Source organism: Panicum hallii, chromosome 2 (genome assembly GCF_002211085.1).
Source record: "Panicum hallii strain FIL2 chromosome 2, PHallii_v3.1, whole genome shotgun sequence".
Taxonomy (NCBI): domain Eukaryota; kingdom Viridiplantae; phylum Streptophyta; class Magnoliopsida; order Poales; family Poaceae; genus Panicum; species Panicum hallii.
Genome location: NC_038043.1, coordinates 351,602 through 375,266, shown reverse-complemented (window position 1 = coordinate 375,266; position 23,665 = coordinate 351,602). Strand labels below are relative to the sequence as shown.

Below are 23,665 nucleotides of genomic sequence, written 5' to 3'. Positions count from 1 at the left end.
ACTAGTTCTCATCTCGCTAATTAAGAAAAAAAATCTGAAAATAGCTAGATAGATTTTCGTTATCTAAATGCAAGACTTATTCAGTCTTGTAAAAGGAACACCGAGTTGTTAACAAACTCCTGACAGAAGAGCAAGAGAACAAACATATCGATGCTTCCAGTAAAGACACAAATAACCAAACCAATCAGGTATTAGCCATCATATGAAACAAAAACCATCATATCCCGTGACAATCCACATCACCATACCAAAGTATATCAGTCCAATATTAGCCATCACTTCAAGTACAAAAGGTGCATTGCCAATGTTTTGCAGACAGCTGCTTGCAACAATCCAACAACCCACTATACTGTATGTGGAAACAATTTGCAGCAAAGCAACACCAATAGTTAATAGAATCAGCAACCAACTGAGCAGCATGTTTGCAGATTACAAGGATCCAATCCAAGAAATAAATAACTTTCCTACATAAACTGCTAACAGTTCAATATGTTGATTTGGCAGCAGAAATAAATAGCTTTCCTACATAAACTGCTAATAGCTCAATATGTTGATTTGGCAGAGCACAACCGTTTTATTCAGTTCTACAACAAATACATCTTGTTTTAACAAACATCCAGGCTTCTGTCGACCAGCAAAACTGCAACTTGGGGTCATCTCAGTGTGAGGAAATATAACCAGAAGGCATAGTATACGGTGGTGGACTTGTGCTAGAAGAAAATAGTTACATACAGCTAAAAGCTACGTTGGAGATAGTAAGTAATGAGAACTGTGGATGATTTTCTTGACGTTTTCAGCGCTGCAGTTTCCTCCTTGCAAGGGCCGGAGCTTTCTTTGGTATGTACACTTTGTAGCTGACCTGTAAAATGGAGAAAGGAACGGTAAACAAATTAGGTTGAATGAACATATTTGTAGCATGATAATTCAAGCACCTGAAGCAACAGTGAAGATCTGTTCCTGACCTCTACCGTCTCTCCATCATGCATTCTAGAGAAAGTCTTCTTCTGGAACTGAGCACCATCTTTATCCTCGGTCCTAGCCTGGCTCTTGCCCTCAGCAGGTGGCAAAATAGAACCGTTAGAGGCTGAAGCTTCACTTGTCTTTCTGTCATCTCCATTGGCTCTTTCGGCTTTGTTAATGTCAGTCAGAGGGCGCCCAACATCGCTAGTGCTTTCAACAGGAGCAGAATTCTCACTGGGCCTAGGGGGTGTGGTATATGTATTACCATCTAGACCTTCCCTGGCTGGTATGCTCACAACTGATCTAACCCTTGGAGCTCCATTCACATGACTCACCCCTGCACTGCTTCCTAACCTTTGATTTACACTATCACAACTCCCTGGAGTGCTCCCCAACCTTTGCATTACACTATGACTGTTCCTACCATCCTGTGGCGACCTAAACTGACAATTCGAACGAGTTGCCTCCTCTGTTCTTCCCTTCTGTTGAGTTGCACCACCGGTATCACCATCCTCAAGTATTCCAGGTGATGCAGCCCCACTACTCATCCCAGCACTGCCTTCCTGCTTCCAAGAATGACTTGTACCATTCCCAAAATCCTTTGATCTAGGTGACCTAGCAGGATTTTTCATTACAAGGCTGCTTCCCTGCTTCTGGAAATGGGTAACAGCAGAAGACCTTGCTCCAGCAATTTCTGTACCAGCACTCTGTGGGTCCTCTATCAATGCTTCCTTCCCTGTAGCTCCATTGGTACCTGTTTTGCCTGCCACAACCGCTGCTGCCCTGAACTTTCTGAAGTTCTCAAGAGCTTTCTGCCTGAGAATCAGCTCTAGATCCTCAGCATCTGAATTCCCACCACCAGCAGGTGCCATCTCTTGTGTTTCATTAGCATTCTTTGGAGGTGGGCTACCCGATTCCAAATTCTTCTTGTAACTGTCGATATCATGTTCTCTTTTCTTGGCAATAGAAAGTTTGTTTTCATCCGTGTCATCATCCTCAGCCATGTGCTTCTCAGACTGAGAGTCATGGCGATTGTTATAATCTATTTCAATCTTATCCCTTGTGGTGCCAGCAACAGTCTTTCGCTTCCTGTGCTTGCTCTTGCTCCTACTCCTGCTACGGCTACTGCCACTACTTGCTGAAATGCTCGAGGAACTTGCCGATCTCCGTGCCTTCCTTCTCTTGCAATCCCTCTCTCTGTCCCTCCCCCTCCCTTTTTTCTTCCTAGCATCTCTGGACCGGCTCCTGGGTGGTGGGCTCACTGACCTCTCAGAGGCGCTGCTGCTGCACGTGGAATAGCTGTGGCGAGTTATCGAGGAAGGACTGCTGCTGCTACTGAGGCTACGGCTTGGGCTATGACTACGGCGGTGACGTCGGCTGCTGCTGCTGCTAATCTTGCTCCTTTTGCTCTTCTTATTGGTGATCCTCTTACTATGCTTCTTGGAGCGCTTGTGCGGCGGGGATTCAGAATCGAAGGAGGAGCGGTTGCAGTGGCCTTGGCGGCGGTTACTGCGTGAGGACCTAATCTTCTTGGGCTCTACCTCATCCTAACAAAAAAAGAGAGGGGAAATTCAGTTAGCAGTAGGGTGTTTGGGCAACATACAGCCATACAAAGCTCAAGAATTGGCGTCTCAAATTGACAGTCTAAGGAACATTTTTTTCCTTTTTGAGTGTGCCCTCTCTAATTGTCAATCTATCGAAGAACGAACGGGCATCCTAAACGAGGCAAAAAAAAAGTTACTGCAGGATTCTCGTGTGGAGAAGAATTAGGAATCTGGAGTACAGCACAGTAGCAATTTGGCTTTGTTCTCAAGAAACGCAGGTAAGTAATCCAGGCTAGGTCTCAAGAAACGGACCGGAACGGAGTGGAAAAGGAGAGAGATGGAGACCGCGGTGGTTACCTCCTCGGCGGCGTTCTTGCTGGCGGAGGCCTTGGTCTTCATGGGGCTCCGGCGGCAGGGCACCTGGACGGGAGGGGCACAGTAGCAGAAGAGAGAGGGGGAGGAACGAGGAACCTGGTGGAAGGAGATGGATCGATTGGATTCCCTGAGCGACACGAGGGAAGGAGACGGATTCGGCGGCGGCGGCGGCTCGCCCCTCACCTCAGTTTCCTTTCCTCCCTGGCCGGGGCCGGGCTTCTGCTTCTCTTCTTGGCTGGGGTGCCAGGCCAAGTCTCCCTTTTGTTGGATTTTGGATATGGGAATCCAGGGAGTTCGACCCACTTGCATCCCCTCCTCTCTTTTGGACAGACACCAGGCAAAAATACCCAACTAAAGGAAAAATGGTTTTTTTTTGTTTGCAAAGTTCCCAACTTTGTATATTCTCTGCATATGGCTATGCATGAATAAAATTTGTTTCCTTGCCATGCCAACTTGTTACTTGTGTGGCACACAGCTAAAGATGGCAAAGTCTATGCTGCTGGGTCACATCACTCGAAACGGCATAACCTGAAATCAGATCCCCTGAAACAAAATCACTGATTGAATCCAGATTGATCATTGTAAAATCTCTCTCTGAATGTTGCACAGTGCAACTATATTTGTCATGATGGGATTTTTCTTAGTTGGAATCAGCTGCAATATATATGTTTTGCTGGAGAACAAATGTATGGATGGAAACCGATACAAATAAACAAACAAACAAGCTGATCTCCCTAAATACGCACGCACATATGTATGGAAACTGAGTCGATCCCTAGGCCTATAAATACAAGATTAAAGCGTGCAGCCAGGGGCACCCAAAATGCCAAAACCCTAAACCCTATTTGTGCCTATCTAGGAAGAAAGAAAGAGTTGCTTCATGTCGACTACTGATGGTCAGGAGGATCAGGAACAACAACTGAAGATGGACATCAAAAAAGATGCCCGTGCTTTTCGGTGGGTAATAGCGGTCGTCTGCTCTGACGATTGGGGAACGGAACAAGAAGATGAACCTGTCGCGCACCTTGTCTACCTCTTCATCGGCATCGGCAGCACAGCGGGTGGAGTCCACGCCAGGTACATCACGGCGTGTAACAAATCCTTGGTAGTGTGCGGCGGCTTCCCATGGTGGATGTCTGTCATCATGTTGGCAGGCATCTACCTAGCAGTGGTCTTTTTGGCGATGGGGCACCTGACCCTCTTCTTGCCGGAGGCCCCCTCCGGTGCGCTGGAAGCTCTCTACAATGTCGGTTTCGAGCGGATTATATTGGCATTACTGTCGACGTAACATCTAGCTTCTCTTTGTTATTTGTTAACCATTATCCAGGATGATCATCACCTGGGCTTGCCTCCTCGGCGGCCTCACTGCTGCAAGAACATTGATATGGTACTTATATTTTCACAGAACATCAGATGGCTGCAACAACACTGAGATACTGAAAACAAAAACATGACCCAAGTTATTTTCTGCTACACTATATAATGCCATGACACCACACCTATGGACAGTGGATAGCCTGCACCTGCATTATCCAAATTTACTCAGATCGCTTTCTACTCTGTTCCTCTCATGTCAGTAACTCCTAGCCTTTGATCAAAAACGAAGAAACTACCAACCAACACAGTATGTTGTTCACATTAAATTCTCATTATATTTGCACCACTAGACGATCTTATTAACATCTCCGATATCTTATAGTGATCACACATTGTCAAGACAGCTGACGACTTCTTCAATTGACGACCGCTGCCGAGGATCTGCACTAGTGCACTTGCACGCAATCTCAAGGACCGACAGAAGTTGCTTCTCATGCGCTTTGCTCCAAATCAGTCTGTCAAAAATCTGTTCTTCCTTCTTTTCAGACTTCATCTGAAGAACCCAGGAGATCAAGTCCCTGGATCCCTTGGACTTGGACACATCCACAGGGCGTTTGCCAGTAAGCAGTTCAAGCAAGACTACACCAAAGCTGAAGACATCTCCTTTCGGAGTGGCAATCACGGATTGACTGTACTCTGGTGGTATGTACCCCAAGGTACCTACTAGATCGGTAGTCACATGAGTGTCATAGGGTTGTATTAACCTTGCAAGCCCGAAATCAGCCAGGCATGCTTCGAAATTTTCATTCAGAAGAATGTTGCTGGACTTCACATCTCGGTGGATGATGTTGGGCTCACAAACCTTGTGCAAGTAAGCCAGCCCTCTGGCTGAACCTTGAGCAATTCGGAGCCTCGACTCCCATTTCAGCATGTAACCACCATCTGACCTCTCATGCAGCCAGTAGTCCAGGCTACCATTCTCCATGTAAGAGTAGATCAGCAGCCTATCATTTCCATAGCGGCAGTACCCCCTGAGAGTTACAAGACTTTTGTGCTGAGCTTGTGACAGTGCTTCCACCTCAGCACGGAACTCCCTCTCCATCTGCCCGCAGTCACCAGAGAGCCTCTTCACTGCTGCCTTTGTTCCATCAGGGAGATAGGCCTTGTACACCAGACCAAACCCACCACATCCTATTATGTTGGCTTGATCAAAGTTGTTCGTTGATCTGACGAGGTCACTGACAGTTAGCTCCTTCACTGCAGAGTTCTGAAAGAATAGCACCGGTTTCGAGTAAGAATCATACAATTCGTGACAGGAGCCCTCCGTATCTTCATAATCAATAGTGCTGACCTCCCTCTTTGACATGTTCACCAAAATAACAGCTAAAAATACTGCAAGGGCCAGTCCGATGCAGATTGCGACCCCGAGTATTTTGTTTTTCTTGTTCCTGGTACTTGATGCAGGCTGTATCTCCTTATCATGAGGAGTTTCCACAGACAGATTTAGGTTGCAAGAACCCGACCTGCACAAACCAGGGTTACCCTCAAAACTTGAGTTGGAGAAGGTGAAGAACTGCCCTCCATTTGGGATCTGCCCCACCAAGTGATTGTGAGCCACACTGAACTTTGACAAGAAGGTGAGCTCTGTCAGGGATGATGGAATTGATCCACTGAGATTATTGGATGAAAGGTCAAGAACCTCCAGATTCTCCATCCTGGACAATGCATCAGGAATGCTCCCAGATATGAAATTGTTGCTCAAATCCAGCACATGTAGCTCCCTCAAATTTCCAAACTCGGGCCAGATAGTCCCGTTCAGGCCGTTGTCGTTTAGAAACAATGACGGCGGGAAGTTGGAGAGCTGGTTGTATTGCCGGCCACTTGTGCTCCTGTTGTGCTTCACATACAATGGCATGCTAGTAAACGCCATACCCGGTGACGGCCTGGAAGCGACAAGGCTCTTCAGCTGCGTCAAGCTCTTGGGTATCTCACCAGCCAAGGTATTGTTCGAGAGATCCAAGTAACTCAAGTACTCAAAGTCGCCAATCCATGACGGGATGGTGCCAACCAATTGGTTCCAGGACAGATCAAGCACCTCCAGTTTCTTGCACTGAGTCAGCCATTCCGGAACCCTTCCCCTGAGAGCACAATCACCAAGGGCCAGCACCTCCATGCTGCCAAAACCACCAATGCCATGACCTGGTAGCTCCTCACCAATGAAATTCTTGGTAAGAATCAGTGTGGTGAGGTTCTTGCAGGCACCGAGCACGGCGAGTGCCCCTGATATGTTGTGCAGGCTGTTGTTGGAGAGCGAGAGCATGGACAGTGAGGTGAGGCGGCTGTAATCCTGGGGCAATTGGCCGGTCAGCCTGTTCTTGGCAAGGCTGAGCGACTTGAGCTCCTGGCAGCCGGCGAGGCTTACAGGGAGTGTGCCGTTTAGATTGTTTGTAGCAAGGTCAACGGAAGCAAGGAACGGCATTCCGGAGAAGTTGACGCGAGCAATTGGACCAGACAGGGAATTGTTCCGGAGATCGAGCACACGGAGAGACGACAGCTGCGACAGCGACGGCGGCAGCGGTCCGGAGAAGCCGTTGGAGTGCGCGGCCAAATTCTCCAGCGACGGGACGTCGCCGAACACGTCCGGGAGGTGGCCGGAGAAGCGGTTGCCAGACAAATCAAGAAAGGTGAGGTTTTTGAGGTCGGCGAGGCGAGAGGTGACCTGTCCGGTGAGCCCATTGGACGCGAGCGAGAGGCTGCGCAGTCCTACGAGGTCGAAGAGCGCGGCGGGGAGCGCGCCCGTGAAGGCGTTGGAGGCCAGTGAGAGATCCCGGAGCGTGGCGGCGCAGAGTGGCGTTGTGGCGTTGGCGGAGGAGGACGGGAGCGCGCCGGCGAGGCGGTTGGCGGAGAGGTCGAGCAGGCGCAGCGCCGGCGCGCCGGCGCAGAGGTCGGGCGCGAGCGCGCCGGAGAGCGAGTTGTTGCTGGCGTCGAGTGCTTGGAGCGCCGGGAGCGCGGCGAGGTCGGGCAGCGCGCCGTCGAGCAGGTTGGAGGAGAGGTTGGCGTCGCGGAGGCCGGGGGGCGCGGCGGCGAGGAGCGCGGAGAGGGGCCCCACGAGTGCGTTGCGGCTGAGGTCGAGGTCCCGCAGGCGCGCGAGGCCCGCGAGCGCCAGCGCCAGCGCCGGGAGGGGCCCCGCGAGGCCGCGGGCGGGGAGGCGCAGGGACGCGACGCGGCCGGCGGCTTCGCAGGCCACGCCGTCCCAGGCGCAGCACGCGGCGGCGGCAGTGGAGGAGGAAGAGGACCACGCGGCGCGGAGGGCGGCGGCGCCGGCGCCCGTGAGGTTCCCGGCGAATGCCCGCAGCACGCGGAGGTCGTCCGGGTGGCAGGGGGGCCCCGAGGCTGCGGCGGCGCGCGCGAGGAGGAGGAGTGGGAGCAGGAGCGCGCATTTGGCGGCCATGGATTTGGGTCTGGCACGGAGGCGCGGCATAGGCGGCGGCGCAATGGGAAGAGGAGATTTAGCAGGCGGCGGCGGCGGAGACGGCGGGGCAATGCGGCGTGAGCACCATTGATGATGACTGAGTGGAGCAACGGAGCGAGGGAGAGTGAGAATGGCTGGCGAGGGCAGTGGACGCTGGAGGGGTTGAGGGGGAGCAGAGCAGGGAAGGAAGCTCGGCGATGCAATGATGCGCGTGCGAGATGGGGGCTGGGGATGGGAGACGGTGGAGTACTGGAGTGGGGTGCGTCCAAACTCCAAAGTCCACTCCAGTACAGCACTCACTCCTCGGCCTCGTCGTGCGTTGCTGAGCTGCGCGGCCGCGGCGCGTGGGCTGTGGGCAGGAGAGAGACAGAGAGAGAGAGAGAGGTGGAAGAAAAGGTTTGCGTCAGCTGCAGTCTTCCTTTCCTCCTCTCTTGCAGACTGTGCGTGCGTGCCGGCCTGTGAGGAAGGAGAATGAATGCGGTGGGCGGTGGGCAGTGGGCTGCGGCTGCGGGCGGGAGGGCGGTTGGCGTGCCATGTCCGTTTCCGCCCCGTTCCGTTCGATGCATGCGCCCCTCGCCGTAGCCATAAATGCAGGCAGCCTGAGTGGTCCTACCGCTGTACTGTACTCCCTCCATCCAGTAAATCAAATTCCCCGTATTTGGCATAGCTCTTTTAAAATAGCTTCACCAAGCTTCACTCACCATGCGGCTATTTCCCACGTAGCCGGTGAAGCTATTTCCAATTTATACTTATCCATAAAAGTATCTGGTGAAATTATTTTTAATTTATACTAGTAAAGCTGTTTTCAGTTTACACTGAGAAGGAGGAGATAGAAATCATAGCTTCATCTAATTTCTCCCGCAGATCTACATTTCGTCAAATGATTTTGAAAATAGTTTTAACTTTATTGGAGAATCTACTTTCAAGAGCCGTTCTAGAAGAAACTGCAAATAGCCTGAATTTGCGCCCTTCCCCTCGTCTCTCTCTCCCACGAGTAAATTCCACTTTCTACTGCAGTAGTAGCTATTTGTAAAAATGTTGCGGGAAACGCAGCAGGGGTGGAAGAAAAAACATAGAAGCCAAACGTGGCATGGAAGTTGAGAAGATTCAGACAAAAAGGATCTCAGATGGTGGTACTGGCTCACTGCTTGTTTTCTTTCTCTATCCTTTTTCCTCTGCATCCAACCAAACAAAAAAAACAAGAAAGTTTTCTTTCTCTATCCTTTTTCCTGTGCATCCAACCAAACAAAAAAAAACAAGAAAGGGAAGTGGGCAGAAAGTGAGAGAAAAAGGGGGTTGGGGTCAGCAGTCAGGACAGCAAGCATGTGTTTGTTTGGTTAGGGAGTTCAGACCAGAGAGGCAGAGACCACCACTTTTACTACGCGTGGGCACGGGACTGACTGACGACTGTCTACTGCAGCATGTGTCATTTGGCGCTGCTCGGTACTAATAAAAAAGATAATGAATATTCAGTTTCCGGAAAGGCCGGTAGGCCCGGCCCAACTCATGCATTCTTCCGGAAAGGAAAAAAGCGAGCGACTTCCGGCCCGCGGGCCTGCCTGTTCCATCCTTCTTCCCCGCTGGGCCTTGCCTCCTTGTTCCCCGCCTCCGTGGCTCCGTCCGTCGTCGCCGGCTCGCCGCGCCCCTCACCACCTGGCGGCATTCCTTGCCTCCTCCTTGGCATGGCAGTGGCAGCCACCCGCTCCCTGGCCCTCAGCCTCAGGGACACACTGCCGAGCACTGCAGCTCAATGCCAGGTGGATGGATCGCACGCCACGACCACACTGCTGTGCTCCTTCCTTTCCCACGCCTTCAACATGTTCGACGAATTGCCGGGCTCAGATGAGATGCCCCACCCACCCTCCATCCATCTCCGCCTCTACCTGTGTACGGAAAGGCACATGGCGACACCAAGCGAGTAAGAACGTTGTCCTTCCTCAAACTCCTTCCTTCTGCTGCCCTGGCATTATTCCTGCTTCCTAGAGGCGAGGTTGCTCGTACCACACTGATTACTCCAACTAGTTTAGTCAACTGTCAGGCAGACAGACAGAGGGGATTTCGGGGTTCAACTGCTCAACACTTGTGTGCGTAGCTATCATCATCATCATCATCATCATCATCATCATCATCATCATCATTATTATTATTATTATCATCATCATCAGCAGCAGCAGCTTCTACCACTCGTGGACTCCATAATACCATGCATTTCATATAGGCTTCCCATAGTAAACTTCGGGGAGACTGGACTTCAATTCTTTTCATACTGAGACTTGGCATCATGCTCTGCAGGTAAGATGTACAGATGGAGAGTGTTATCCATGCAGATTATTTAGTGGTTCTCTCTGGCTTGCTTCTAGGATGGCACGGAGTCGGGACGCAACTTCAGTGAAGGAAGGTCGTCTCTCAGGCTCAGTTGACCAGCACTCCTCCATCAGTTTCCTCCACTCTGGGGGACACGAAGCTGGAACTGGTGGCCGCAGTGTGTTGCTCAAAATACCCCCTGCAAATCCCCGTCAGCAATCACTATTACTGGAATAGACAAAAAAGGTAGTACGATATATCATTTTAAGAATGTGCAGGTTAAAGTGATGAAACAAATAGCTCCTGTTCATAAATTCTTTGCCCTTTCTGGGACACCAAATTTAAATTTCAAAATTTCATACTTTGAACTTTGCATCAAACAAATCAATCGATCACCCATATTTCTAGTCAGCAACACAAAAGATTTGGTAATTTATTTCAGAGGGAAATAATATATGCATACCTATAACTCCTCCATAGTGCATGCCATCGTATGGATCCTCACTCATGAGAATTTCCCACATTACAATGCCAAAAGAATAGACATCAATCTGTATAAACACAAAAGAAGATGTATTTAGGCTAGAAATTATAATTTTGTGACGAATTACTTGCTGTAATGCTTTAATTCATCACTTTAAGTTTTCACAAATTGCTTGTGAGTACACTGTAGCTTTTTTGGTTAAAGGACGTGGTCGTTAATATTTATAGTAATTGCCGATGTGCAAATCAGATTTCTTTGCCATCATGATATAATTTGGATAAAGTCACATTGTGATGACTATAGAGAAAATACCATGTACATCAATCTCCCATTTCTGAACTGTAACCTACAGTACATCCTTTTTGACATTAAATATTTTCGATAAAAGTTAATCACTGTAACTCTACGACACCAAGACATATGAAATCAAAAGGCATACATAAACCATGATTTTGTCAGCACTGTGTAAGACTGTGACACTTGCAATCATTAAGAATACTCAGAATACTACCTTTTCAGATACTTTAGTGCCACTCATTGTCAGCAACTCTGGGGCCATCCATGGAAGAGTTCCTCTCATTCCACCGGAAACCAGGGTGGCTTGTTTCATCTTTGATAAACCAAAATCAGCAACCTGTAGTAATTGATTTTCTGTTATGTCCAACTTCATTTGTATGCAAAATTATAGCTTTCAAATCATCTTGTCGACATGCTTCATTTGAATTTCTTTTTTTTTTAGCATCAATGGCATGCATCTAGAATTTGAGATGAAACAAAATTTGTGGCAATGAATTGCAACTTACCTTGCAAATGGGACGAGACGGATCCTTAACATTCACTAGCAAGTTATCACATTTCAAATCAAAATGGACAATGTCCTTGGAGTGCAAGTACTCCATGCCAATGGCTGCATCCATTGCAAGCATGATCCGTTTGCGCCAGTCAAGATATTTGTCTTTGCGAAGGAGGACTTTCTTGAGAGATCCATTGACCATGAATTCTGTCACAGTAGCTAATGTTGCTCCAGGTCCATTATTTACAACTCCATAAAGTGCCAGAATATTTGGGTGGTGAAGTTTTGAGATGATGGCTGCTTCTCTCCAAAATTCTGTAAGCTGCATGTTTAGACGTGTTGAGTTTGTAACCACGCAAGATCCCATGCCTTATTTTGATCAGTATTTAATTTAGAGTGATTACTAGTTTTTAAATAGAATCTCTGATTCTGAAATCTGTATCGAAATAATATTCTGTAGCCACTGCAGACTACAGTTGTTGCGTTGATGCCATACTAACTTATGTCAGCTGACTGCTTGGCCTGTGAAAACATGCCAATAATCTGCAAGCTTAGGGTGTTTGAACAAGAGCTTGGATGATCTTATTTCTCCATTAATATGAAATATCAGCGCATGGCTTTTCTTAATGGTAACATGATACACAGCAGAATTGTGAGGATGTTTGTTATCCAGAGTACAAAGCTATAACTTAAACCTCCTAAACTGACAAATTACTGAAATCGGTCCCATCTGGGGTGACCATGGACAAGGAACACCTTGGCTGTGACTTAAAAAATGCTGGTGAAAGTATATAGGCTTACCAGCTTATCTGCTTGAGGTGATGGTAACATAAAGCAGCTGTACTTTATTCGTTTAATAGCAACATCTGTTCCCTTCCATTTTCCATGGAAAACTGTTCCGAATGCACCAGAACCCATCTCACGGAGATCTTCGAGGTCCTCGTTGCTTATTATCTGCTATATACTCACAATTATAGAATAAGTACTGCATGATTTAATGAGAAACATAGGGATATTTGCCGATAAATCCTTTCTTTTGGATACACCCATTTAAATCTTGTGTTACAAATAGTTTGTCTTTTTTACTTGTTTCTTTCTATTATATTGGTTATTTTTCATGCCAGTGCAGTTTAAGCTTCAAGTAGCTTTGTTACAGAATACTGAAGTCAATCACAAACCTGGACGTTACTTGTAAGATCCCTGCCTAACGCTACAGTTTCAGGAAGACCCTGTTCACTGTTCTTGGTTTCATGTTCCTACCAGAAAAAGATTATTCAGAAGTTATGCTGTGAGGTAAAAAAATTTTAAAGTCAGCGTATGAACTATGAAACAAGATGCAGTGAGGTACTTCAAGCTCTGAGATCAATGGCACAGTGTTATCTTTAACTTCTTGAGATGGAATTATGATCTGAGGACTATTTCTATCAGCACCGACTGACCGAGATTTTATCATTTTCGATGATTCATCTGGCCTTGGACTGCTGGATCGCTCTTGTTGTCTCTCGCTTGAAGGACGCATTAGAGTATGTGGTTTCAGCTCAGTTATCTTATCTGAAGATGTAAAAGAGCTAGAAAGTATTGTTTCTTCGCTATTGCTGGAAAGCTTTGAAGGATGACCTTTCTTTAAAGTGTTACCACCCGCGATAGGAACTGCTGGCTGTTGCTTCGTCCTGCTATTGGTTGCGACTGACTTCTCAAGAGTATGCTGGTTTGAACTGATGCCCATATCATCATGGCATTGCATAGGAGTTGCAGACTCAGAACCATGTGCGGGCATCTCCATCTTATTTTGTAATTGGTAGTTATTGTTCTTCATTGGTGGTTCTTGTGCTAAATGAGAAATAACTTCCTGGCTGTTGTGCCTTCCTGGTTTCTTGTTATTGTTAGAGCCTGTTTGTTGATTCGCTGTTTTCTCGGGACCCCTTGATAAAGACGCAGGCATTTCATATGCAGCTCGACTTGTGTGTGGTGTTGGACTATTGTTGTTTGAATTGGACGATAATTGATTCGCATTGCTGTTCTCCAGTGGTATCAGTATCTCTTTTCTTGGTGGTCCTTTTTCCTGAGCTCCTGGAACTTGATGGCCCTTTTTGATTATGGTTGTAGTAGTTCGCTGCAGTTCTGGCTGATGCCTTGAGACAGCCTGATCACTACCTCCGCCCCTCTGAGCTGCATGTATGGATTCAGATGGCACAGATGGACTAAAGTGAACACCACTTATCTTTCTACCAGAGGTGATCAGGTTGCCTTCGCTGTTTTGCGCCTTGTCTTTCTTGGCCATTCGTGTTAGGAAATTTGGAGTTGGAAGTGTCTTCTCCAGCAGTGCACTTGATGTTTTTGGCGGTTCTACAATGACCCCTTGTGAGGACTTAGCTTTGATGTACAATGAATCTTCCTCTTCCATGGCTGCTGGCAGCCTATCCTCTTTGATACCAATCATTACCTGATCTAGATCATTAGTTGAGGTGCTACCAAGGCTTTGCATTCTTGATGCCACGGTTGGTCTGGTGAGTCCATTGATGAGAGCAATGAACTGCGCTTCCTTTTCTGCATCGGATGAGCGTGCAACAAGGAAGTGCACATTGTGCTCATCATCTTTAGCAGAGAAAAGGTACATGGTCAGCCTTTCTCTGTTTGCTTGTAGCACAATGCACTCATCAATCATATTACGAAGGTCATCATCAGATGTGATGGAGATGAGCATGTTCAGTTGCTCGCCTGGGAGATGGTACTTGATTATGTGATCACGCCTTATTAGCTTTGTTGTTTTGCAGGTCAGCTCATTCCAGGACATGTCCCGGTTAATCTGAACCAGATGCCTCTCACCGCCGACATAGCGGAGCTCTCCGTCACTTGGCCTTGGTAAGAATGTGCCGCCAAAGTTGCAAATAAACTTTATCTTCCTTGGTTGAACTTGATAAGAATTTGGAGGGAATCGCTTATGTGATCCTGGGCTGCTGCTGGTGTCACTGAATGGGGCATATGTTGGCAGCTGCTTTTGTGGTTTTTGTTGACAAATGTTAATCACTTGTCCTGTCCAGTCCATATCGCTGCTTTTGAGATGGTTGGGACTGAAGGGTTGGCTATGTTTGCTTTCAATTGAAAATCCGTCACCAGGCTGACTGAACTATTGAAGCCAGTAGTTCACTGCATGTCTTTGAACTCGTATTACCATGAAATCTGGAGTTGTAGGAGTGGCGTAGGTGGGGTTTGATGGCAAAACTAGTCTGAACCTTTAATCTGTAGGTCCAGTACCTTCAATCTGGAGTCCTGCAAGGTCATAAGAGGAACACAATCCTTGAGCACTGAGGTACAAAAGGATGCAACAAGGTGACCAAATTGTAAAACCGATAAAGGTAGCAAAAAGAAGAATCACAACTCACAGGTGCCTCTTTCTTTGTGTAGTTTCTTCAGGCTGGGAGTAGGGCGCACAAGATTAACATGAAACGTTACAGAAAAATTTATTGGGCTTATCAAAGTGGAAGAGCATGCAACAAGAAAGCAGAAGAGAGGTTACTGACCTGAGCTCTGTGGGTTTCAGCTGACGGGCTGCTACTAGTGCTCAGAGCTTAATGGGGGACACTGTTTTGCTTCAGCTGTGTTGGAGCCGAGCTGCTAATATGGACGGCTGAGCCGAGGTCAATTTGGGATGATTGTTTTGGCATAAGAGTGGACAGGAGTTGTTGCCTGACTCATCTGTGACTGATTATTAGATCGAGAGAGGCATTTCATTGATTGGTCGGCAATGGCTACCTTCAGTCACGCACTTGGAAGATGACGGAGGGAGAGCAACAGTTTTAAATAAAGGTACACGACCCACCATCTGTTGTGTTGTTTTTTATTGTTTATTACTCCGGAGTTCCTCCTATTTGGCAAAGTATTGCTTGCATCTGGTATTCTGAATAATCTTTTATCCACCAATTACGCATGTATACACAATCACATATAGATTTTTTTTTAATACATGAATGCAGATTGTTTGTTGTAAATAAAGGATTATTGTTCCAGGCATTGGCACATGACCGGGGGCAAGGGGCGGCTCTTAATAATGCATGGTCTCAGTCTGTCATTATTGGTTTGTGCGATGTGGCCGGCGTTGCTCATGTTGGCCGGTGACGTTGACTCCTCTCCAAGCATAATGTAAGGCCGCCCATTGCCCAGTTGTCGGCTGGGGCTCGTCGACCTCGTCGCTGCCGCAATTGAATCTTTCCAGTTGTTTTGTTTTAGATGCAAACAAAAGCATCCAGTTGGATATATTTGCAGCTAACACAAGCAAATGATGATGCATTTTTCTCTCTGGGCTGCATGCAGTGGCGGGATTGGGCTGAGTTGGGCCTCCACTCTAAGCCAACCAAACCAAGCCTGCTTCCTGGCGGCCTTCATGATTTCAGATGATTGTTTTGTTGGAAGCGTCGAGACACAACGATTGTTGTCATGTGCGTGGGAGCATATGTATTTATGGATGCACATCATGTTTAGAATGAATGGTACAATTTCCAAGTTTTGGCTTTTCGAATAATAATTTTCCAAGGACAATTGCAGTGGTATTTTCCTGCTGATCAGCTCCACAAGAGTTCACTTGCACTGACTGATCTTGTCAGGTGCACTGCTGCAGCAGGCGTCTGTTGTACCTTACCATGACTTCACCTTTGGGCCTCATGGAGATCATGTCCTCCGTCTCCGGGAACGGAGAAACCAGCTCGAGCTCGAAATTCCTCAGAAGATGGCTCAGTATCACTTTGATCTGCAGGTATGCGTAGCCCTCGCCCATGCAGGCATGCTTCCCAGCGCCAAACGAGGTGTACGCGAGCTCGCCGCCTGCCCTGTCCTCCTCCCTGCCGGCGGCGAACCGGTCCGGGTCGAACGCGTCGGGGTCCCTGTACACGCCGGGTAGCATGTTGTTCACCACCAGCGGGCTCGCCAGCAGGCGCCCCTCCGGGATCTCGTACTCGTCTCCCTCCTCGGTCCGCACGGCGAACGCCTCGCGCGCGCGGCGGAGGATCATCGGAGTCACCGGGTGGAGGCGCAGCGCCTCCTTGACGCTGCGGTGGAGGACGTCCATCCGGAGCAGGGCGTCGTAGTCGATGGTGACGTGCATGATCCGCCCCTGCTCCTCCGTGGCCGCGCGCAGCCAGTCGGCGTGGCGGAGCAGGCGGGCCGCCGTCCAGGCGGTGACGGTGGAGCTCGTGTGGTGGCCGGCGAAGAGCAGCGCCACCAGCAGCCCGGTGACCTCCGCCTCCGTCGTGGCGCGGCCGTCCCTGTACCTGGAGTCCATCAGGGCCTGCAGCATGTCGTCGCCGGCGCGGTCGGAGCTCTTGCGCGACCTGGCGATCCCGGAGAATATCTCCTCGAGCCTCGCCCGCGCCCGGTCGCGGCGGCGGTGCGCCGGGGTCGGGAGGTGCGGGAAAAACATGCTGACGAGGTGTAGGCCGCCGATGAGGTCGTGGAGGAGCGACGAGACCTCGCCGTGCATGTGGTCCCGGACCTCAGTCCCCAGCAGGCACCGGCTCGCGATCCGCATCAGCACGCTGTCGATCTCCTGTTTCAGATCAACCGTGCCGCGTTCACCCCATTTCGCAAAGTATTCCTGCATGCACAAATTAATTCAGAAAAAAAGAATGTATATGCATTCTGAATTGTTTCTGATCTTGAGACAACGAACCATCATATAGAACCAAAACATGGTCACGCACAAACGCTCACCTCCACCTCACGAACCATGAGGCCGACATGGCTCCTTAGCTTCGCCGGCCTCAAAATCCCGGCGAAGAACCTGTGCTGCTCGTTCCGGGTGTCGTTGTCGATATCGTAGCCGACCCCTTTGCCAAAGATGGGGACGGTGATCTTGTAAACGTCGGCGATGCTGATCTCCGATTCGGTGCCGTGGAAGAAATGGGCGGAAACCTTTGGCCCGACCAGGAACGTGACCTTGATCCCGAAGGAGCTCAGCGTGAAGACGCTGCCGAGCTTCGAGTGCTGGTCGCGGATCACGGTCTGTAAGCTCGTGGTGAGGATAGCAGGCAGAACTCCGACGATGGGAGCTCCCTCAGCCACGGGCGGTGGCTGATTATTTGGCCGCCTCGTCTTGGGCGGCTTTGGAGGGATGGTTCTTGCTCGTGCGATCATCATGGTGGCTATGATGATGATGGTAGGGAAAACGGTGATCATCAAGAGCCATGTGTGCCCAGTTGTTGTTGTATCATCATCCATGATATACTGCAGTGTTAGCTGTTGGAAAATGGAAATATAGAAGTGTCGCAGCTTAGTAATTATATGCAAGAAGAATCATATCAGAGATATAATAAAGAGATCTTAATTATTATTTCAGTACCTGAAGCAATAATAATCGTATTAATCAATTAGAATGTATAGCAGGAGCCTCCTTGTTTCAGCTGCTTGATTGATTGCTGGTACATACGAAAAATAAAGCGACACACTGCAGGTACTTATATACAGGGGCTCAAGCTTGATATTTGCTGCTGAGGATTAAGCAAGCAAAACCAAGGAATATTGTACTGGACATCGATTGAGATGAAGAGTCGAGATAAGCATGAGCATAAGAAATTATATATTGGTTGCAGTGGCTATCTTTATCACGTAGGTCTGCTGTCTCGTGTGTAGCGAGAAAACGACACCTAGCTTATCTTTCAACGTGACAAGAAGGATATACATATGCTATGGATAACTTAATTAGTTTCTTGTGCTTTCAACTGAATCAGACTAATTAATCTCAAACACGCAAAGTTCCTGTCCAAATAAGCATTTGTGTGTTTTGCTGAATGCATGGCAGAATTCGTTGTATGGCAGTTTATGCTTCAGCAATAAAACCCATACTTCATAGTTTGGACAAGCAAGTTCCCCGCAATAAGAGTAACCTAACCACACAATTATTGATCAATTTTCCCAAAAGGTAGCCACGTAGGGAAGGCTGTTGTGACTTTGCTTTGATAGGCTAACTGCAGTAAGCCAGTAACCATGAGGAGAGCTCCGGGACATGCACCACCACGCACCTCCTTTCGATCTGTACACTGCTCCCCCATGCATTCTCTCCTGACAAATGATCCAACTCTGATGTTATTAAAGAGGCGGGCGTCCTTGTTGCCCATGAAGCAGGCAGACGCATCTTCATTTGTCGTCGATCGGTTTATGTTTTGCAGCAGCAAGATTCCAATTTTGAAGTCCTGCATGCATGCACGCGCACCCACCATCCATCATCAGCTTTCAACTCGTAATATAATTCATTCAAGCACTCCAGCCGATCTCTTTCTTAATTTCTTTATGCAAATTAAAGCTGGGAAGATCCGCTAGCTGCTCATGCTGTTCTTTGATGAACGCCAATGGCGGCCTTACTACATGTGATCGATCTACCGGAGACGACGACGGAGCTCTGCTATGTGTGTTGTAGGCGTTGAGTCGAGTTCGCAGCCTCGGTGGCATGCGGTTGTATTCTAAAATTCTGTAAACTCCTCCTTCTTCTGTGATACAAAGATGTGCAGATCATCTGCGAATACGTGAAAAAAAAGGTTCTCGGCAGCTTGCATTGTGCATGGTGAATAATGCATGACTGTAAAAACAATTGGTGCTAGCACAAATCCTATAGGTGTTTGGCCAAACGAGCCGGACCAAATAGGCGGCCCGAAGCACCGTCCAGGCACGGCCTGGCACGACTGTAGTAGTGCCCGGACTGGCCCGGCGGGCCATGACTGGGCCACCACCCTGGCTGTAGTGCCAGCTCGGGCACGGCCCGATTAAAAACTAGGTCTGATAGAGCCCATCAACAGCCCATAACCTATCCTTCTCATGTGTATGTATATAATATATATATATATATACACACACACTCTAGTCTCTTCTGAAATTCTAATTTTCACCGATCTCCTACCACCCGCCACCAGCCTCCTCTTTCTTTCTTCTCTCTCCCCATGCCGTGGCCGCCGTCGCCGCTAGCCTTCCTAAATGGCGCGCTCCCACCATCGCCCCCGCCAGTCTCACGTCGCGCGCCGCTGCCACACCCGGCGTTGACCTTGGACCGGCACGAGCACGCTAGGCCGCCGTGCCTATATCGAACTCGGCGTGCGTAGTGCCATGCCTAGGCCGCGAGGTCGGCACGGCACGGCACGATTGGCTGGCCGGGCGACCCATCTGACCATCTATACCTATACTGTCGGAGGAAATCTCCAGCTGGGTGGCGGAATGCACCCGCCTAATCCTAGTTTAGGAAGAGTTTGGGGGAAACCTAGGAGCGCTTGATCGATGGGCGGATGAACTCGGGAAGGACACAAGGATTTAGAGTGGTTCGGACCGCCGGAGCGTAATACCCTACGTCCACTTTTGAGTTGTATTGCTTGAGTGTGCTTGCTTGTGGATAACTTGTGAGTCTAGACCTTGTGTAAGCTTGAGAAGGAACTTGTGTTCTAACGAGTGCACTCTCCCTTTTATAGACTAAGGGAAGTACTTACACTGTGCGGGACCCCGACAGGTGGGCCTGACCAACAGGAGCCTGTAATATGAGAGATATGTGATCTTCTTCTCCAGCTCCTTTATGTAGTCCTCACGATCGAGAAGTTGACGTGCGGATCTACAACCAAGATATGGCCGTGTGCCGCCTTGCCGGCATAGTGACTGCTGTCAGTGTTACCCAACAGTGGAAACCGTGCTGCCACTGTTGGATCAGGACCCTCTGACAGGCGAAGGAGCAGCGCTGACCCGGTCCTGGCGTCGATGCCGACCATCGACGAGGGCGGCCTGGCGGTCCGGCAGGTGGGAGGCGACCCCAACCGTGGGATCCACATCCCCAGCGCTTCACCTGACCGCCAGCAACGCACTAGCCAAGGTCCCGGCGGGGCCAGCCACGGAGGTCCGGCTCCTGCCGGGAAAGGAAAGGAGAAAGAACTGGAGCCGGAGCGCCGCCACAAGCAAGGTGTGGGCGCCGCCCCAGCCCGGAGAGTCGATGAGGCGCGGGGAGCCGCCACCGCCCCGAGCAGCCAGGAGGAGGGGTCCAGATCCCAGAGGCTCCAGCACGGTGACGGCTCCTACGTGGGGGAGCCGGCCCCCAAGCGCCAGAAGACGGCAGAGGCGGTGGGGCAGAGCAGCTCTTAGGCTCCGCCGCCACCGTCGCAACAGCAGCAGCCGCAGGAGATCCCACCGCCGCTGCCAATGACGCGGCGCCCAGCGATGCCGCCACCACCACCATCGGAGCCAGGGCCACAAGTCCCGTCCCCGCCGCCGGGTACGCCCTCCGCGGGAGGCCCCCACCAGAGGACTGGGGAGTCTTCGGCGGGAAAGGAGATCCCCCCAATCGCTCAGGGAGGTTGGGAGTGGTTTGACTTCGTGTAAGTAGCCTTCTCAGAGCTTTTCTTTGCTCCATTTAACTTCTGGGCCCTAACCCCATTGGTGTGTGCCAGGCCCCTTTTTTCAGACGCACCCAGCGAGCCTGTCGGCAATGCACCAGCTGGGGGGTCCGGCCCCCAGCCCGCTCCATCCTCTCCTGCTGGGAAGTCAGCGACAACACCAGCAGGGGCACCGCCTGCTCCAGCACCGGTAGAGTCCGGACTCGGAGGTTCGGAGCCAGTGGCCACATCCCTAAGGTCCGAAGCTGCACCTCAGGAGGAGGCTGCTCGACCTGCTATGACGGCCGAGGCGCCAGCTACGGCGGCGGCACCAGACGCCATGGTTGAGGCCCCTCCAGCAGAGCTGACTGCAGAGGAGGCTGCGGCTGCGACTGAGGCAGCAGTGCCAGAGGTCACGGAGGTCCCCAGCTCCGCCCCACAACCCGTGCAGGAGGAGGAGCTGGAGGTGGTGTACGGGAGGCACCTTCTTCCGAGCCCAGCAGAGGTCCCTCTCCCCCACCTCTTGATCAAGACCCAGCAGGCGCTGGAGGAGACGGAGGCGGGCTTCCGCCGGGAGCGGGAGAAGCTGGAGGCGGAGCACCTCCGCCTCTCCGACTGGGAGCGTCGCCTGGGGGACCGCATCAAGACAGTCTCCGCCCGCTACATCGGGGAGCGTGCCCAGCTCGCGTAGGAGCGCGACGACCTACAGGAGCAGCTGCAAAAGGTCCTCGAGCGTGAGGCGGCGGCTGCCCAGCGGGAGAGAACGGCCGTCCGGCAGGAGGTGAAGGCTGTGGAGCGGGAGCTCGCAGCGGAGGAGAGGTCGAGGGTCGCCCTCGAGCTGACCAACCACACCAAGACGGCGTTGGAGCTGATCAAGGAGGAGCAAGCTGCCCTCGCGGTGTGGGAGGCAGCCGTGGTGGAGGGGGAGGCCAACCTCGCCACCCACCAGGAGGAGTTGGCGGCCCGGACCCGGGGGCTCCAGGAGCAGGAGGCATCCCTCCAGACGAGGAAGGCCAAGGTGGAGGAGTACCTGGCGGAGCGGAGCACCAGCATCGACCGGATCATGAGGTGGGCCGGTGAAGTGAACCCCTCCCTTGATGCACTTAGGCTAAGTCCCATCCGGGTCGCGGAGGCTCCACCCTCGCTTGGCACTATCTTCCGGTGCTGGACTCTGCTGCCGAGTGTCTACAACACCTGGAGTCCGCCATCTTCGACCTCCTGGAGACAGAAGGGCGGGCGGTCGCCCGAGGAATGGTGGAGTACATTCTTACCTGCTTCCGGAGCCATGACCCCGCCTTCCAACTGACTCCGGTTCTGGATGGCCCCATCCGTGCTACGGCGGCCGCAGCACAGGAAGGAGTGCAGGAGGCGGCGGACATGGTGGCGACCCGCGTTCGGCGCCGTCCCGGACCTGCAAGGAGGGGAGACTCCTCCGGACCACCAGAACAATAAGAGTTGCATCTTTTTTGTTGTTTTTGTAATATAGTTTTTGCAATGTAATGTATACTGTGTACATTATCAGTAATGTATTTGCTTTGTTAAAAGCAAGATTTAAGTGTTTCATGTGTCTATTTGTGCGAAAAACTTAGCTGTTCTTCCGATTGGCGATTCTGTGATGTGCTCTCAAGCGTACCGAGGTCCCTTGGCCCCCTGGGAGGTAGTCGTGATGGATCGGGACTAGTTGCCATAAAACCGAGATCCTGCACGCAACGAGATCCTGGACTTTGCCAGCGAGGGTTCATTGAGTTGCATAGCGAGTCAGAGCACCAGGACCTGGGTTCGAGGATTAAAGGGGTCCGGGTTCCTAGGTCCGTGGTTCGAGGTACTACGGTACTCATCCTAGGGGGGCAGGGCGAGTAGGCTTAGGGTACGGAACCAGGCTAAGCGGCTACACGACCCTGGACCCCAGCAAAGGACGAGCACGTTTCCCTGAAGCCAGTTCCTGGGTAGCCGATCCCTTCTCTCCTGCGAAGCAGAGGTCTTGGAGCAGAGACACAGCATAGCAACTCAAAATAGGTCTCGGCTGAAGGACCACGTGGGGGGTTAGCAGAGCGAGAAACAAGGAAAAATAGAATCGTATAAGCCTTAAGGACATACTGAGAATAAATTTTTTCTTCATAAATTGGTACACATAGATTGTGCGATGGACGCCAGGAGCCGGGTTTACGAGGGCGGACCTCCACCGTCCTGCATCACACAGGGATGCTACCAATTACAAAGGAAAGAATTTCCTCTCATCTAGTCCCCTAAGGATAGAACTAACGGAGGTGCTCAATATTCCACGAATTGGGTAGCTGCATGCCTTTCTCCGTAGCCAAACGAACAGATCTGGGTTGGCACACCTTTGTTACCTTGAAGGGCTCCTCCCAGCTGGGGGAGAGTTTGTGCAGCCCCTCTCGGTTCAGGATTCGCCTTAGGACCAGGTCCCCGACCCGGAGCTCCCTACTATGCACGAACCGTTGATGATAGCGCCGGAGCGCTTGGTTGTACCGTGCGTTTCGGACTGCTGCTCGCCATCTTCGCTCGTCGACAAGGTCCACGTCTTGGCGACGCTGCTGTTCCTGCAAGTCCTCATCAAAAGCTTGGACTCGTAGAGAGCCTATGGTGATCTCCGGGGCAAGGCATGCTTCGGCCCCGTAGACCAAGAAGAAAGGGGTTTCCCCAGTTACCCGGCTGGGTGTGGTCCGGTTCCCCCACAGTACACTCGAAAGCTGGTCAACCCATTTTGCGCCATGTTTCTCAAGATCACTATAGGTCCGGATCTTGAGCCCTCCGAGGATCTCAGCATTAGCCCACTCGACTTGGCCATTGCTCCTGGGATGCGCCACGGAGGCGAAACAGAGCTGGATTCCAATGTCCTCGCAGTACTCTTGAAAGTACTGGCTTGTGAACTGAGTCCCATTGTCTGTAATGATCCGGTTCGGGACTCCGAACCGGCACACGATTGACTTGAGGAAGGTGGTTACTGATGCCTTGGTAATGTTGACCACTGGGGTTGCTTCCGGCCACTTGGTGAACTTGTTAATGGCGACGTAGAGGTACCGGTACCCGCCGACGGCCCTAGGGAAGGGTCCCAAGATATCCGAC

At 50.6% G+C, this 23,665-nt stretch overlaps 4 protein-coding genes and 1 long non-coding RNA gene across 7 annotated transcripts; 1 reads left to right on the top strand and 4 right to left on the bottom strand.

Annotated features, from left to right (window-relative positions):
• Positions 1-365: 365 nt before the first annotated feature.
• LOC112881740 (NKAP family protein CG6066) lies at positions 366-3,132 on the bottom strand. 2 transcript variants are annotated; one of them, XM_025946577.1, is made up of 3 exons: positions 2,862-3,132; positions 933-2,507; positions 366-859 (listed from the first exon to the last, which is right to left on the bottom strand). In XM_025946577.1, exons 1-3 carry the CDS (start codon positions 2,901-2,903, stop codon positions 794-796), a joined length of 1,683 nt encoding a protein of 560 aa, XP_025802362.1. In that variant the 5' UTR covers positions 2,904-3,132; the 3' UTR covers positions 366-793. The 2 variants fall into 2 exon arrangements, with proteins under 2 accessions (XP_025802362.1, XP_025802363.1); XM_025946578.1 differs by having other exon boundaries at positions 963-2,507; positions 2,862-3,131.
• Positions 3,133-4,248: 1,116 nt separating this feature from the next.
• On the bottom strand, positions 4,249-8,066 carry LOC112879748 (phytosulfokine receptor 2). The gene has a single exon (XM_025944130.1). It carries the CDS (start codon positions 7,675-7,677, stop codon positions 4,582-4,584), a length of 3,096 nt encoding a protein of 1,031 aa, XP_025799915.1. The 5' UTR covers positions 7,678-8,066; the 3' UTR covers positions 4,249-4,581.
• A 1,700-nt stretch (positions 8,067-9,766) lies between these two features.
• Positions 9,767-15,018, bottom strand: LOC112879789 (dual specificity protein kinase shkD-like). 2 transcript variants are annotated; one of them, XM_025944194.1, is made up of 9 exons: positions 14,771-15,018; positions 14,633-14,664; positions 12,598-14,519; positions 12,428-12,505; positions 12,051-12,206; positions 11,260-11,571; positions 10,968-11,090; positions 10,436-10,523; positions 9,767-10,171 (listed from the first exon to the last, which is right to left on the bottom strand). In XM_025944194.1, the coding sequence occupies exons 3-9, from the start codon at positions 14,293-14,295 to the stop codon at positions 9,984-9,986; spliced, it is 2,643 nt and encodes an 880-aa protein (XP_025799979.1). In that variant the 5' UTR covers positions 14,296-14,519; positions 14,633-14,664; positions 14,771-15,018; the 3' UTR covers positions 9,767-9,983. The 2 variants fall into 2 exon arrangements, with proteins under 2 accessions (XP_025799979.1, XP_025799980.1); XM_025944195.1 differs by having other exon boundaries at positions 12,051-12,203.
• LOC112879792 lies at positions 13,582-15,389 on the top strand. Its single transcript, XR_003226175.1, has 5 exons — positions 13,582-13,860; positions 14,024-14,111; positions 14,496-14,559; positions 14,655-15,056; positions 15,258-15,389. It is a non-coding gene; the product is annotated as an uncharacterized LOC112879792 (long non-coding RNA).
• Positions 15,390-15,704: 315 nt separating this feature from the next.
• LOC112879791 (obtusifoliol 14-alpha demethylase-like) lies at positions 15,705-17,778 on the bottom strand. Its single transcript, XM_025944196.1, has 3 exons — positions 17,581-17,778; positions 16,953-17,477; positions 15,705-16,836 (listed from the first exon to the last, which is right to left on the bottom strand). The coding sequence occupies exons 2-3, from the start codon at positions 17,457-17,459 to the stop codon at positions 15,847-15,849; spliced, it is 1,497 nt and encodes a 498-aa protein (XP_025799981.1). The 5' UTR covers positions 17,460-17,477; positions 17,581-17,778; the 3' UTR covers positions 15,705-15,846.
• Positions 17,779-23,665: the final 5,887 nt, after the last annotated feature.